General features: G+C 35.9%; 1 protein-coding gene across 5 annotated transcripts in view; it reads left to right on the top strand.

Moving 5' to 3' along the window:
• LOC128015647 (microtubule-associated serine/threonine-protein kinase 2) overlaps window positions 1–16811 on the top strand; it is a 120216-nt gene that overhangs the window by 69631 nt on the left and 33774 nt on the right. For all 5 annotated transcript variants that reach the window (XM_052599677.1, XM_052599679.1, XM_052599678.1 and 2 more), the window contains one exon: window positions 2532–2563. In XM_052599677.1, the coding sequence (XP_052455637.1) occupies window positions 2532–2563 (32 nt within the window). The remainder of the gene's footprint in view (window positions 1–2531; window positions 2564–16811) is intronic.

Raw genomic sequence — 16811 nt, 5'->3', positions numbered from 1 at the left:
GACAATCCTCATAAGACTGCGGTTCTCTCGGTTGGTTGTGCATCTTTTTCTTCCACACTTTTTCCTTCCACTCAACTTTCTGTTAACATGCTTGGATACAGCACTCTGTGAACATCCAGCTTCTTTGGCAATGAATGTTTGTGACTTACCCTCCTTGTGAAGGGTGTCAATGATTGTCTTCTGGGCAACTGTCAGATCAGCAGTCTTCCCCATGATTGTGTAGCCTAGTGAACCAATCTGAGAGACAATTTTTAAGGCTCGGGGAAACATTTGCAGGTGTTTTGAGTTGATTAGCTGATTGGCATGTCATCATATTCTAATTTTTTGAGATAGTGAATTGGTGGGTATTTGTTAAATGTGAGCCAAAGTCATCACAATAAAAAAAACCCCCAAGACTTAAACTACTTCCATCTGTGTGCATTGAATTTATATAATACACAAGTTTCACATTTTAGTTAAATTACTGGAATAAATGAACTTTTCCATGACATTCTAATTTATTGAGATGCAACTGTATTTAATTGATATAACAAAAATGCATAGCAATCTTATTATAGAATGATTCAAAATAACTGAAAATTATATTATCAGAGATAGACAAGTAAAAAGTGTCTGGCGTAGAGCTACTGAAATAAGAATAAGGCATCTGATGGCTCTAAGGACAGCTTCAGTTATTAAATCAGAGTGATCTAGTTGTGTTGCACGATCACTGTGCACTGCTTGCTAGTGTAGAGACAAAAAAACTTAGGCTGTGCTCTGAAGCCCCCGAAGTAGTGTCCCAAATGTATTTTCTACAGTGGGTTATTTTTTAAACATCCCCAGTCTGGGCTTGCCTTATTTTTTTCTGTTTTCATTGCAGAGCTGTAGATATTCATGAACATTTCTATGGCTTGCTCTCCTTCCTGTCACTCATAACACAGCTGGGCTTAGTTCCCCTGAACACTATCACACATACGTACCATCCAGATTTCAGACAGTGCTGCTTTGCTTCACAACTAATCAGATTTGGAAAAAAGTGTAGATACTCACTTCATTTTGCACACACAAGCTACCAAGATTTAGTCCATCTACAGCGCTTGAAGGCTGATGCATCCATACTTGAGTTCAAGTCAGAGCAGTGGGAATGCACTGATGAGCACTTCAGCCTTGTTATGGAGAGAGAGAGAGAGAGGGGAAAGAGCTACAGAGGTCAAGAGAGAGGCAGAGATGCAGAAGGGGTCTCAAGTTGACATAAAAAGCAGGAAAAGCTGGTATATATGAAGCCTCCAGGCATATCAGGATGCTATCGGACGGTGGAGTTACTAATTAAAAAGTAGGCTCATATTTTGCCAAGGCTGCACTTTGAGATGTTGCTGCAGATGGGTCAGGAGGACGTGAAGGTTTCCTGGCTCAGTCTTCAACCGATATGGGGAGACTGATGTCTCAAAGACATGCTCTTAATACAGCTGCAGCTCACTCTCTCACTCTTTATCCTCTCATAATTTCACCTGCTATTTCCGTTCTGCTCAGTTCACTGTTGAATTTGTTCTGTTGTCTGATAATGTTCTTTCTCCACTTTTGTCCAGCATCCCTGCAGTAATAAGAGCTTTGTGGGATGCTAAAGTTTTTTAGTGCCCTTGAAATGAGTTATACTTTCAGCGACCGATGGGACTGAATTCTCATTCTCTAAAAAAAAGTATTTAACAGTCCATCGACAACCACAAGTAAAAGAAGAGTTCTCACATTTAAGATGATAACGTGTATATGAACAATATGTATGTTTCATATAAAAATTGGCCTTGTTTTGAATAACGACAAAAAATACAAAAGTCCATAAAAATACTACCTAGTCTATTGTTAATACGGAATAATTTTCTTTTTTTTTTGAGTTATAGATTGCGTTGTTTTAGGGTTGAAGGAAATGGTTAACATTCATTTTAGTCTGGGATTAGGTTTAAGCCTGGTTTGTGAAACCGAGGGATATTGTTTTCATTTAAATGTTTGTGCATTGGATATTTACACTAGAGAGGAGAGTGACTATGGATGACAGATGGAATGGCCTTATTCTGTCTGTCCTCTGTCCCTCTGGACCTGATATCAGTTTTCTTTTCTTAGTCCAACTATCAGTAGGCATGCATTGCTCCAAGGTAAATGTAGCTGTTTGCAATATTGAATCACTTTTGCCATCTAGTGGTGTTTTTTTTTTTTTTTTTTTTTGCCTTCTGTGTGTGTGAAGCTTTATACAGTCCTCTGTTTCAATTTTATCATTAGTTGAATCATGTATTGACCATAACAATGCATAATAACGAAAGGCATGTTAAAGAGTTCACTCAAATTAAACTATGTAAATATGTCTCATGCAATGTGACCTGAGTTGAATTGTGGTTGTTGAATTGTGCCACCTGGTGGATGGTTTACCGTCTGCATCAAATTAAGTTTCTCCATGAAATTTTATGCACAAGTTTACAAGCTATTTATTTGTAATAATTTTGATCGTCGTCTTAGAATTTGATGTACATTTAATCTTTTATTCTTCTCTTTCTTCATTTCAGAAGGAGCTGAGTCTTCCCAGAAGAGGCAGTTTGTAAGTGAACCATTTCTTCTTCTTTTAGAGAATAGAGAAATCTATGGTCTATGGTGAATAATATGACTTTAGGAAATTGTATTATAAACGTTGTGAAAAGGAAGCTTAGCCTATTCAGCAAAGTTCTAGTCATGTATTTTAATTCTGCTTTAGCATGAACTGTGTGTGTGTTATAATACTTAAAACGCACAGTGGGAAAAGCACAGATCAGCAGTTGATTATTAAGTAAATATTATCAAGTATGTATTGTTCAACACAACATTGCTTTTGAAATCCAAATCTATATTTGTGTGTGTGTGTGTGTGTGTGTGTGTATGTATATATATATATATATATATATATATATATATATATATATATATATATAAATTCATATATATATATATATATATATATATATATATATATATAAATTCATATATATATATATATATATTAGTTACTACTAAATATTGTAGAAACTTTTTTTTCTGTAAAGTTGCTGTTTCAGTTGTTTCTATCAGACTTCTATTAATGCCTTCCAACATCTGGATATTCCCTGATAAGACAGCATGTTTAATATTTCACACACCGCTGTATCAGTTAGCATTCCTACCAGATCACATTGTCAACACTGTTCACTGCACATGGACAGGGTCACGGGGGTCATAGGTGACTGGTAGGGCAGTGACAGGCAGATTACTGCAGGCCTTTTCCGACAGCTGAGCATTTGTTTCTGTTCTGACACACCTATCTATATCTTCCTTTCTATTTATTTTTAACCCAGTGCCAGTTAAGAATGTGCTCTTTACAGCCAATCATAAGTAACACGCAACATCAGCATCATGCGATTAGTGGATGGCAGACAATATTTTGGTGTTATATTTTTGGTGTAGTATTGAGTGCTGCAAAGGCAGTGTGGGAGCAGACTGTTGTTGTGTTACTTCTTATACACTTGTTTTTTTTGCCATTGTATATCTCAGTGACTGGCTGAATGCAGGCTATTGTGAGGGTTCATTGTGTTTGTTCTTCCCGCCGCGGGATTACAGGGTTTCATCAAATTAAACCATCTATTCAGCCATACTGCCTGTTGGAGAAATCTCATTTTACCTAGGTTTTTGGTACTTTGTGACTCACCATCTCATATCTATTTTTCCATCTCACGTTTTCACTTGGTGTGGGAACCCTATAAAGGGGAAATTAAACGATTTATTCTAGTGCTGCAGAGTTAATCTAATTTCTAATCGTGATTACAATCACAGATACCACAATTACGTAATCGTTCAAAGCGGGAATTCATTGTTTAAAGTCCACTTATGTGCTTAAGATGTGTTGTTTTTTCTTTTTTTACAGCTTATGGGTTGTTTCATTGTTTTACGTTTTTGTTTAAGTATAACCTTTATAATACCATGCATTTTTTCAAAGAAGAAACCAATCCAGATGGTTGACATTTGAACCTTAAGGTTATAGAAAAGCAATCCAGTTGCTTCAAACAGTGGTATGAACATGATACAGTATAATTGTAATTAATAATCACAATTACAATTTCAAGGTAATAATTGACAATTATGATTTTTGTCATGATCTTGCAGCCCTGATTTATGCTGTAATTATTTTTACATCGACCTCTTAATGTTGGTCAAAACTTATGACTGACTATTTTCTCTGGAACTCAAAATGAGATGTTTAACAGAATGTTCACACTGTGTTTGTTCACGTAATTAAAGGAACTTTATGAAAACATTGTCAAGCTCAAAAAAGGATGAAAGCGCACCATGAGGTTATGTTTTGTCATCTAATACCTAGTAGGCCTAATCTATCAAACAGAAGTAATTTTTTTATATAAATAACAATTATTATTATTATTATTATTATTATTATTATTATTATTAACATAATTGTAAAAAATCAATACTGTTAAATGTAATATTAAATTATCTCAAAAAATGGAATCTCAAATTGTATATACTTTTTTTATACTGTATATTATAATGTTGTGATGGAACAAAATTAGTGCTAAAATAAATTGTTGGAGTTAATCATGATAGTTTTTTTTTTTTTTTTAATTGAAACATTTTTTATACATATATGCAGAGAACTGTAGATCTTGTTTCAATGTAATTGTGTTAGACTGTCTTGCAGCAGTGTGTGTCAATGTTAAATGCTCTTTGATCCTGCCTATTGTCTCTTAGGGGCTGCATTTAGCCAAAAGCATTGGCCTGGGAACAGTGGATAAGACACTGATATTCTGTTGGTTCCCAGAACTGTGTGTATGGTGTGTGAAGTACGGGCAACAGCTGCGCCTCCCTCAGGGTCTTGTGATATCATGAGAATGCCCTCTCCCTCACTGCTCCGTGTGTTTGTGTGTCTCTGACTATCTCGCCAACATATACACACCTTACTAGTCGAGTTCGGAGGAGAGTGAACTTTCACGCTCTTTAGTTTCTCATTTCGTGGTCACAGCCCTCAGAAGACAGAACACTCCTGGACAGAACATTTAGAGGATTGTCATTTAACAACAAATACTGTCATGACCTCAGTTTACACAGAAGTGGATATTTGCTCTGGCCATGGACAAGCTGAGACTTGAATGGACAAGAATAGTGATCTAACAGTTGATGGTTCTGATGAAGATAAAGGAATATGGCTGGAATTGCTGAAACTTTTATAATCAGAGTTGATAGTTTGGTAGCTGACTTTTACAGTATGCGATGTAACTGTGATAAACCTGTCACTGGAGACTCTTTCTAGTTTCACTTCTGAGTAAAATACATTTTGTTGCATATCCAGCTGTTATACTCATGACCATGAAGAAAAGAAAGGAAAGATTTGGAGCCCCCAACCTGCACTTACAGTAAGAGTTGATTTAGATCATGAGGAAGGGCTGCACGATTTGAGAAAAAAAAAAACAAATTGTGATTTTTCTGATAATAAAAAGAAGGAAACAAACAAACAAAAAAAACCCTCAAGGTTTGCTAAGCTTGTTTGTAGGGCTGCACAATTTGGTGAACAAAATTTCTGATTATATTTATATATGAACATAATTTTTTTTATTGTTGTTGGTTATTATTATTGTTATTAATAACTTTAAAAATTAGTAAAAAAATAAATATAATATGAACTCATTAAAAATATTTTTTATTTTACAGTGCTTGTGTAAAATTACAGTACTACTATTTGTCTTAATTTCTCTATTTTCATACGTTAAACTATCAAATTGTACATTTTGGCAAAACGCTGCAGAGAGCTTTTCTTTTGTTGACAGTTGCTGGTTAATAAGCACTTCTCTTTACATGTATGGAGATCATTTTATAAGCGACCCAAAATCAGAGCAGATGAATTCATATTTAGCATAATTTACTGCAGCCCAAGCCGCTCTGAGACACTGCTTCTCACATGTCAAATAATACAGTGGCTTGCATCACTTTAAAACACACAGCGCATATATTTAATTAAATCACAGCATCTGCTATTTGATATGAACACTAAGCCATATTGCAGTTTTGGTTTTATTTTGATTTATCATGCAGTCCTGGTATAAGCCAGTGTTTTGCATGTGTTTGTTTAAAGAACCTTACCTTTTTTTTCTTATTCTCAAACTTTTCCTTGAGACCAGCTATCTGTGGCTCATTTTTAAAATACATGAACTTTATCCATTGAGGTTTCTAAACATGACCACAGCATTAGCTTTACACAAACAGACCGCAGACTCTGACCTCCTTGACAGTTAAGCACCAGGTTTCCTTTTTATACCTCTCTCGGTCTGTCTGGAAACCCAAAACCTGTTTTCCCCTGCTGTGAGTGGTGGCTGAATTTCTAGCTCTCGTCTGGTTGATTGACAGCCACAGTGTGTATCTCAGTTTCAAGCACAACCCATCAGAATGCCAGAAGGACTCAGGCAAAGGGAAGTCTTTACTCAGCAGAGTATGTGTTTGTTTATGCATGATTCAGTCATGTCAAATAACAGCTTTTGCCAGGTCAGCTTCTCTTTCCCCCTCCTCTCCACATTGAGAGCACATCTGTGCCTTGGCAGGCTGAAGCAGTTCATGTTGCCTGAAAACCAAGTTTTAGTCTAGCATGGGGGTACAATTTCAATTCAGACTGAGTTTCCCGTTAGTATTTAGAACTTGGTTGTATTTTAATCAATTAGTTTTTTTATAACATTAAGTCCTGTTCACACTAAGATGTGAAACAAAACAATGCATCTGTATGGATTCCTAAAAAAAATATATATATTTATGTATGTTTTACATATGCTGCAGACTTGTTATATAATAAAACTAAACTATATAACAAGATTCAAAACTGCTATTGATTTAAAAAAGGAAGCGATGTAATCTAAAGAAAAAAATAATTGCTAACAAATTGGAATGCTTATTTTAATGCTGTATTATTAGCTGCATTATTGTTTTGCATTTTTATATATTTTGCTTTTTCCCTGTTATTGTCAAAAATCTCTGTTGTGCTATGTCTTGATGTTTAAAAGGAAGATTACATCCTGTGTGTTTAGTGTTTTTGCTGCCCCAGACTAAAAGCTACTAGTGAAGTGATGGAAAACAGGATCCGGTCCCCCAACTATGCATGTCCCATTTGGTAGATGTCTCCAGTTTCTCTCTGCTTGAGACTTTTGCCTAAAGAACTGTCCTCCTGTCCTAGTGCACCAGTTTTAGCTTGAGTGTGCGTGTGCTGAACTGCTGAAACAGCCTGTCAGCAGCATCTCTCAGGAATACCACGGCCACTGACTGTCATACAACTCAAAAAGGGATCATTTTACCGCGTTTACTTGGAGTCTGTTGACATGTGTTACTGGAACTGAGAGGTAGGAAGAGTTCAGTTTACACTATGTTTGAAGTGTGGACATACACTGGGACAGAATCTTTTACGGTGTGAGATTAAGCCTTTGCCTTGGTCATGTTTATGAACTGCTTTAGATCGTCCTATCTTTCCATGCCCTTCACAAGGACAAACTCTTAAAGCCTTTTTTTAAACCACTCACATTACTCCTTGCTTTCCTCTCTTGCCATATTCACTTAAAAGAATCTGGCCAACCGCTCAGTACCGTTGTCATGGCAACAGCAGGCTTCTGCAGCACCTCCTTTCCCCTACCACCTCCCCCTCTGGTCTCCTCTTCCCATCCCCTGGCAGACCCGAGGGGCCTGCGTCCGCCCCTGTCCTTGCCCCCAGCACCAACCCCTTCTTCTGGAGGTAAGTTTATGTTGTGAGAGTGCTTTTGCTCCTGATCCAACCTCCTTTTCAACAGCATGCTGGAAAACTAGGCATTGTGTGGTTCCTTTTTCATCTAATCGGTTTTCCTAATGGAGTGGTGTGGTTTAGTGGCTAAATGCTCAGGGCGGGTTAATGGAAGGCGGCATGTACCTGCATTGTGCCTCCAGCACTGTGCCCTTGAGCAATGAATTTAACCCCAGGTTACTCAAGGGGATTGTTTATGTTATCAATGTACTATGTCACTTTTGATTAAAGCACAAAAAAAAGAGTTTTTCTGTATTGACTTAATAACTATAAGCTGATTATTCTCTCAGGGCCATTTTGCTACTATACGTTATGGTTGGATGGATGGATATTTGCTTGTTAAATGGTTTGAGGTTTTGGGTGTTTTTGGCTGTTTTTTCATTTACAGTGCAGAACAATTAGGTGATATTGACAATATGCAACATTGCATTTTGATTTCATTGACCGTTTAATTTGGCCATTAATAATTTTATTAGAAACTGAAAAAAAGCACAGTGCATGTCAAAAACACCCTCTGAGCCAATAAGGTTAAGTTTCCTTGTGTTAATTGAAGTCAGTGGAAAACATAACTTGCTGATTTGTCTAGTCCATATTTTGTAATGTTTTGAATCTAATAGGTTACCGTAGTAATAAAATTGCAACGTTACAAGAAAAAAAATTCATATTATTTTAAGATTCATCTCATATTGTTGCTTTTATAGAAATAAAGTATGATTTAACTAATTAATCAGATGAAGTTGCTGCCTCAGCGGCTTATAACTTAGGACTAATATTAAAGTATTGTTTAACTTGACACTAAAGCATGGGTAGGTTTCACCAAGGCTGCATCTATTTATAAAAAATACAGTCAAAATAGTAATATTATGAAATATATTTGAAACAGAAATTAACTTTGTAAAAACCGTTACAATCCTTGCTCAATAAAAATATGAATTCCTTTATTGACCCCATATTTTTGAATGCTAATGTATATTTTAGCCTTATTGAGCAGATCATGTTCAGCAAATATACTTGCCAATAAGCTTTGATATGGTTTGCTAAATCCCTGCTCATTAACACAAGTGTGTGTACCTGTGTGTGTGTGTGTCTAATGCCTGTAGAGCAGAATGAGAGTAATTCTACACTAACGAGCAGCTCTAGAATGTTAGAACACCATGTTCTGTCCTAATTGACTGTGTGTGTGTGTGTGTGTGTGTGTGTGTGTGTGTGTGTGTTAACCTTGATCCCTCACTGATCTCTTGTTTGATGACACAAATTGCTGAGAAACAGTCCTTTTGGTTGTCTTTAACTTGTGGATTAATAACACAATGTGTACATGCTTTTCACATTGCATGGTCATATTTTAGGTTATTTAGAGGCCACAGTGATCATCAACATCAGTGGAAACTCTGACCTTTCATTCACATTCAGTAAAGCTTGAGGAAATCATTACAGTCTTCTTTAAATTTTTGTTTTTTCATGCACAAATATTTTCTTGCCTTCCTTTTCCCTGTCCATCTTCTATTGATTATGATTACAATAATAGAAAATGTTCAAAATGATTTTCCTTTCCTTTGAAGCCTCATTTCCCATTTATAAAATATTATTGTATGAGTGGAAAGACTGTGTTTTGCAGTTCCCCACAGGTTTCGACCTCCAGAGAAACTGCAGGAAACCAAGTTTTCAAACCTTTCAGAGCTCATCTCAACAGGGCATCAGAGAGGCAGGGATCTGTTCCAAAGACTGCTTCTTATTTCCTTTCTCCATCGCTGGGTCTTTCCTCACACTACACATACACACACTCAGTTTTCTTTTTTCCCCATTTTGTGAATGAAAGCTCCTTTTTGTATTTAGACTTTCTGTTTCTCTGTTGTGTTATTCTTCTGACCTACTGTACCCTATTTCAGAAAATTTAATCAACCCCAGCTTACTTATGATGGGATATCTGGATTATATCTGGATTGTCATCATTGTCATACTGATCAGCCATATAGCAGATATTGTGTAAGAGATCAATAACTGGTCTGGTCTTTTTTTAATAACAATAATTTGTCAGATTGCCTGATTGTGAAAAAATGTGTGTGTGTGTGTGTGTGTATGAGTCATGTGATATTGCTGAACTGTTTCATATGTTATAAAAAACAGAACCTTATACAGGACCATTTTTATCCCCATATTTTTAAATGGAAATTAAATGTGTTAAGATTAAAAAAAAAAATTGTGGTTGGAAATTAATGGGTTAAAATACCCACGCTATAATAAGGAATAGGCACATTTGTTATATACTTTTTATGGGGGTTGGGGATATTAAATCAATTTGAGATTAGTTTAATTCATCTATAAGGCAGCTCTGGAAAAACAGTTAAACCATCAGCTCGCCATCAGCTCCGTCTAGCTCTTATCCAATAGTGTCCATGCAGGCAAATGACATTGCCAAATATTAAATGCCCCTAACTAAGGTGTTTTGGTCTGCCTGACATTCCTCGTATGGCTTATGGCATATAGAAACTAGACGCAGCATACCATCTAGCTTCTTATTGTCAATTCAGCAGTCTTTAATGTGGAATAATGGACTGAACAATAGCCTTTTGTTTCACCATTACTGTCTCACACCACTCTGCTCAAAAGAACTTCCCCAAAGCACAAGAAAGTTTGGTATACGGCAAGGTCATCAATGTCCCTTGATAAGCCCTTAATAATTATGTTACATTTAAATGAAATTCTTGCCTGCCTCTGTTATCTGTTTGGTTCATAAGGTCACTGGAATCTCTGCCTCTTTAGTTGTCTCTTTGAATCAAATGAAAAAGAATGACAGACTGAGTGTCTTCTTCATAACTGAAAGAGAAGGGAAAAGGAGCATGTTTGGTGGCTTACATGAAATCATTGACTACGAGAGTTACTCTTGTATACATGGAATGTGTAATCAGTCGCCAATATCCCGATGTAAACGGCGACGTTTTTAAAAACCGGGATATGAGCATATCCGGGTTTTTGCCGGTGTTTACATGGCCGTGCGCGACCGGGTTATTGCTAATATCCCGGTTTTGAACGGGTTATTGGCTGCATGTAAACGTAGTCATTGATTTGATGATGCTTATTTTAGGAGGGTCTGTACCTGACTTCAATAGTCAGGTTCTCTGAGGTTGTCAGGTGTAGGGTTGCAAAGGGGCAGACACTTTCTGGTAAACTTCCGGAAGCTTTCCATGGGAACTTTGTCTGGGGAATTTTGGAAATATTCCAAGTTGGAAACTTACCTGGATTTTATGGGAATTATTTGGAAATGTGGGGAAATGTATAAAACTGTATCATATACAAACATAAATAGAAACATTTTGTTTGATCAAAAGCTGATTTGCATGCAAACTAATACAAATGTAAAAAATACCATTTGTGGAATTTTTTGGGGGGAATCTGTGATGCTTTTTTCAGGATTTATTGATGAACAAAAACTTAAGAGCAGTGTTTATTCAAAGTATAAATCTTTTCTAAAAAAATAAGTCTTTACTGTTTCTTTTTATTAATTAAATGCATCTTTGTTGAATAAAAGTATTAATTTCTTTTAAAAAGAAGAGGGTGAAAAATACTGACCCCAAACTTTTGCACGATAGTGTATTCTTGAAAAATGATTTTATTTTAAATGCTGGTCTTTTTTAACTCTTTATTCATCAAAGAATCCTGAAAAAAAGAATCACAGGTAATAATAATAATAATAATAAAACAAATATTAAGCAGCACAACTGTTTCCAAAATTGATAATAAATCAGCATATCAAAATGATTTCTGAAGAATCATGTTACACTGAAGACTGGAGTAATGATGATCAAAATTCAGCTTTGCATCACAGAAATACATTATTTTAAAGTATATGAAAACAGAAAAGCATTATTTTAAATTATAATACTAGTAATACGGCACAATATTACGGCTTTGTTCTGTATTTTTGATCAAATAAGTGAAGGCTTGATGAGCAAAAGAGATGCAATGTTTAAAAACGTTAAAAATAATAATGTGTCCAATCTTTTGACCAGTATGAGAACAGAAAGTTGGCGAGCAGAAAGAGCATCACAGCTTGAGCTATCTAGAACATATCTAACCATATAATTTGTCAATGAAATAAACAAACTCGCTTAGATTTTTCATATCATATCTTGATTTACTGGCTAGCTAGGTACTGTATAAACACTTTTTGGTATTTACTAGTTGAACATAAATCTCATAGATCAAATATATTTAGAATATCAAAACAGATTAATTATTTGGGCTCAAATGCAGCAAGTGTGGCTTCAAAGAAAATGGATTCCCCCATAGGGTAATTTTTAGACTTTTGTTTTATTATCATCTTACCTAAATGTTTGTTCAGTCAGTTTATTTGTTTTTTACAATGGTATAATTTACAGTAGGTGAAGGTGTAAAGCATATAACACACTGCACAATGAAGTTTTAAACACAATTGACTGGTGAAGTCTGTGTCTACAGAGAGAAGCCTGTACTTTCACTGGAAAATCAAGAAAATCAACAATTTAAACAGTGAATTTCCATTTCATGGTGACTTTAAACTTTTTCTTTCTTTTTTCCTTTTACGCACACACAAACATGCACACATTACAATAGATCTGGTAATTACTTTCTCACTGAACGGTGAGCATTATCTGTCTATCTCAAGAGTTATTGCCATTGGTCTGATTAGATCAATATTTTAACCACATTGTACCTCCACTAACCCCTCCCCCCCATGCTCTGCCTATAATTAGCTATAACCACTTCTCATTAACTGCATTTTTGGACAATTACAGTGCATTGAGCTCAAGGGAGGCAAAAGAGGTGCTGCCTTCCTCTAAACCTTTAATCAGTTCGTGTCACTGTTGGACTTTTGTTTTAGCAAAATTAGTGTTTTATACTTTTATTTTGTAATGTGTAGCTTCATTTCATTTATTTATTTTTAACAGAAGCCAAAAAAATCCCTTGCTTCCTCAGAGAAATCACTGTCAAATATACAGTGTCAGCCCTGTTACCTGCTGTTTTGTTTGTTTGGTGTGTATAGATGTGCGTGGTATTAGGTGGAGGTGTTTTTCTCTCTCTTGCTGTTTGTTCTGTGATGTGTGTCTGAAGCAGCCGAGCCAATGTTGTCGGTTAGCTCAAGGTGACACAGTGCTGCCATGCCTGCCTGCATCTACCCTGCAGCAAAACTGATCAAAGACATGCACACAGACACACATATGATTTCAACCAGCCTTGTTTATCTCTTGATTACTCATTTTTCACTTTTTTTTTCCTTGAGTTGAGTCTGGTGGGCTAATGATGAAATAGTTTGGACAACACAGAAGAATCTCTCTTATGCGTGTATCATTTGACCAAATAATCCTGCATATGTGAGTGTGTGCGCACACTTTTATCTTCTGTCATTCTGTCACTTTCTCCAGTAACGCTGCATTGAATACTGTCAAATCCAGTATTTCTGGTTGACAGATAATTTAACATTAAAACTCACTATTTCTCGCAAAATGTGTAGTTTTGCTAGCAGTCTCTCTGACACTTGCTGTCTAGCTGCAATATGCTTGATTGAATTTAGTTGTCTTCATTTTTATATATGCACTGCTGTGTGTTTGTGTGTGTGTGTGAGAGAGAGAGAGAGAGGGAGAAAGAAAGAGCGAGCGAGAGAGAGAGAGAGAGAGAGAGAAGAGGGAGGGTTTTAGAGGAGAGAAAAAGCACGTGACAGCTTCTCACGATAACTCTAGTAGTGTGACAGGTTGCCGGCAACAGCTGTAGGAACATCATCTAGTGATTGCTATCAGAGGAAATGCTCATTTAGCCAGCTGTTCTTCCATCTCTGGTGCTTTATCGAACTTAATCTCTGGATGACAGCCATGTTAGTGCACAGATATCATGTCTGATTCCTTCTGGACCGTTCTCTCCAATTTCTCCCTGCCGGAGAGAAGCATGCTTCGTCGATCCAAGAGGTACAGCTATCCAATTTCATCTCTTTGTCTAGCTTTCTTTTCTGTCTTTTCTTGATGGTCAGGTAATCATTTATTGTTTTTTTTTTTGATTTTTTGCGGTCATATGAGCTGTAATTGATGGCATGCTGCAGGCTGTCTTGAGATTTTGCTTATGTTGGTGTGCTCTATGATTTTTTCTCCCTGTTGTTTGTGCTGTATTCATGTGGTCATGCACACTTTAGACCCTCTGCATGCACATCTATGTTCCTTCTTCTATGTTCCTTCCTCTCAGTTAGTGTGCGTAAAAGCAACGTCCGCCTTTCAGCAAGGGGGGCAAATTATGACTCGGCCAGACATGCACACAAACAAGATGAGCAAGGTTAGTCTTAATGACATGATGTTTGAGAGTTGACAGCTCTGCTCTGACCTACCATGCCGAAGTGAACTTGCACGCAGATGTGCTCACATGTGCAAGCTGAGAGATCATTTATTAGAGATCATTTGTGATTCCTTTCCATCCTTCCCTGCTTGTGTTTTTACTTTCTTCCTGTAGCCTGGAGAGACAGATGAGGGGAGGGCACAGTGCTTGCATAGCAACAGAACTAAGGCTGTTGTACAGTGATCTGCTTCTTTCCACTCCACATCTATCTCTGTAGTTACTCTCAAATTCTGATGCTGTCTGAATCATTAAGTGGACATGACATTGGTTCAGTGCACAGTGTGTTGTCCAAGTCGAATTTTGAAATAGCCTTGTGTGAATGATGCATGAAAGTGTGAATGAGACTTGAAATTGGGTTTTTGTTTGTTTAAATTGTGTCCCTCTATGGACACCTTGGCAATTGATTCGCCATTAGCTAGTAAATATTTTAGTTTACTCACCAGACGTATTTAATAAACATTTGTAAAATGATACGATAATAATGATACGATTTCAAATAATAAGAACTATATAAAAAAAGAAAGAAAAAATCTGTGCTAAACTTATACTTAGCTTCCAACTAACACAATGGAGAGTAAAATCAGAAAAAATTTTTTTAGCCATTGCCTAATATTGGACATCATTTAGTCACCATAATGAAGATTTAGTCACACATGCGAGTGATTTACTCGCAATGTAGAGGGTTGTGTAGAGGAGAGGCGATCTGTTACTTTTCTAAGCGATCAGAATTTTCACAGTCACATATGCTTGCTGTGTACAGTATCATACTTTATTATACATACTTTTATTCAGAAAGGATTTATTCATTTGTTCAAAAGTGACCAAAGACGTATAATGTTAAAAATTATTTCTATTTCAAATAAATATTAAGCTGCTTTCAACTTTCAACACAGATAATAGGAAAAATTTCTTGAGCACGAAATCTACATATTTAAAAATTATTTTTGAAGGTTTATGACGCTATATTTCTGACATTCCACAAGCATCAGAGAAGCTCTTTTGCTGTTTTTGTTCAGACTAATGTGAAAATTAACCCATGTTTTATGCTGCAAACATAAACTTGGATCGACAAGAAGATAGGCTAATGCATTATAAGAATCAAAACAATTAAGGTGATATATATATATATATATATATATATATATATATATATATATATATATGAAGATAATTTAAAGTCATTATTGTGTAAAGAATCAGACAGGCTATCATCCGACGTGTGACCCGCAAATTTGGCTGAAACAGGTGAAAAATATCCAACTGTGTCGGATACGGGTGCGGGTCGGGTCGGACACAGGGGAAACACGGGTCTAAACATGGGTTCAAAACAGTCACGTGCCAACGTTAAAATAGGCCTACGTTCCACTTTTTAAAAAATCACAACCTCGCGAACGGCTGCATGAGTCATTAGTTAACAGATATAAAAGATCAGCCAGCTGTTTTTTTTTTTCCCGTTGTTTTTGTTTTCCATTATCATTCAAATATCAGATATTTCATTCCATAGCTAACACATTTGTGAATATGGGCCTAATCTAGGCTATCCAGGTTTTTTTTTTTTTAATTGCTTCTGAAAATCACTTTGTGCAGCTCATTCACATTTGCGCTCTGGCGCAGATCCGCCTCTCGCGATGCTCAGCTGTGAACGATTTAAAAATGGGTGCGTTCGACTTGAAGCACAACCTCAGACGGTGCTATGATTCGCTCTTTTGTTGTTCTGTTTTCTTTCATGCTCAAAAATACAACAAATGAAAGCGTTTATCTGCTTTTCCGACTGATGAGAACTATGCATATACATTCATAAATAAGTCAATTTTGTATTTTATTATGAGATATTGTATTCTAATGTGATCAGTGACTCAAGCACTGATGGACCAAAGAGCGTGTATTTCGACTTTTGCAGTATAAACTTGAAATATAAATTCTCAGAAAATGCATTTAATACCAATATGTTGAAACGTCTGTTTATATACTCCATTAATAAAGTTAATGATAATAAAGAGTCCAGACATTGGAAAAATATCAGTCCAAATGCGTTTTTATTTAATATGAGGGAAATAGACATGCATGCATGCATGACACAAAAAATATTAAACTTTTAGGTAGCAAAATATTTTTTTGTAATTCTGTCAATTACACTAAGGTTATTACATTGCTATATATTTGCTTCTTATTTGTTAAATAAGGGTAATTGATTGATAAAACATAGATCAAAATTAAGATAAAATCGCTCTCACGGTACTTTGATGTCATCGGTCTGTGCAGGGCCACTTCAAAGCCAATGGCAGTGCCAATGTTTAACGTGCCAAATGGTTCACCAAATTCGTTCAAAACATGGATTGAGAAATGAAACGCTGTGGGTTGCTCGGAGATGAACGGTTCTGGTTTGTCTTTATCTTTTGGTTGGCAAAATTGAGCAAACCCAGCAAACTGGCATTGCCTTTTATTTTATTTTTTTTTATTTAAATTTTAATGACCTAACAGAAAGTTTGGAAAATAGATTTTTAATTTTACATTTAGTTTTAGTAATTATTTTTCATTAGTCTTTGCTTTGATTTATTTATTTTCAGTTTTAGTTTTATTGACCATTTAGAACATATTTTATTTTACTTACCAAGGTGGCATTTCAATGTTGTTGTTTTTTTTTTTGACTATTTACACACAAATA

Source organism: Carassius gibelio, chromosome A6 (assembly GCF_023724105.1).
Source record: "Carassius gibelio isolate Cgi1373 ecotype wild population from Czech Republic chromosome A6, carGib1.2-hapl.c, whole genome shotgun sequence".
NCBI classification, from domain to species: domain Eukaryota; kingdom Metazoa; phylum Chordata; class Actinopteri; order Cypriniformes; family Cyprinidae; genus Carassius; species Carassius gibelio.
Note: the sequence above shows the minus strand (reverse complement) of the source record. Positions and strands in the feature narration are given on the sequence as shown.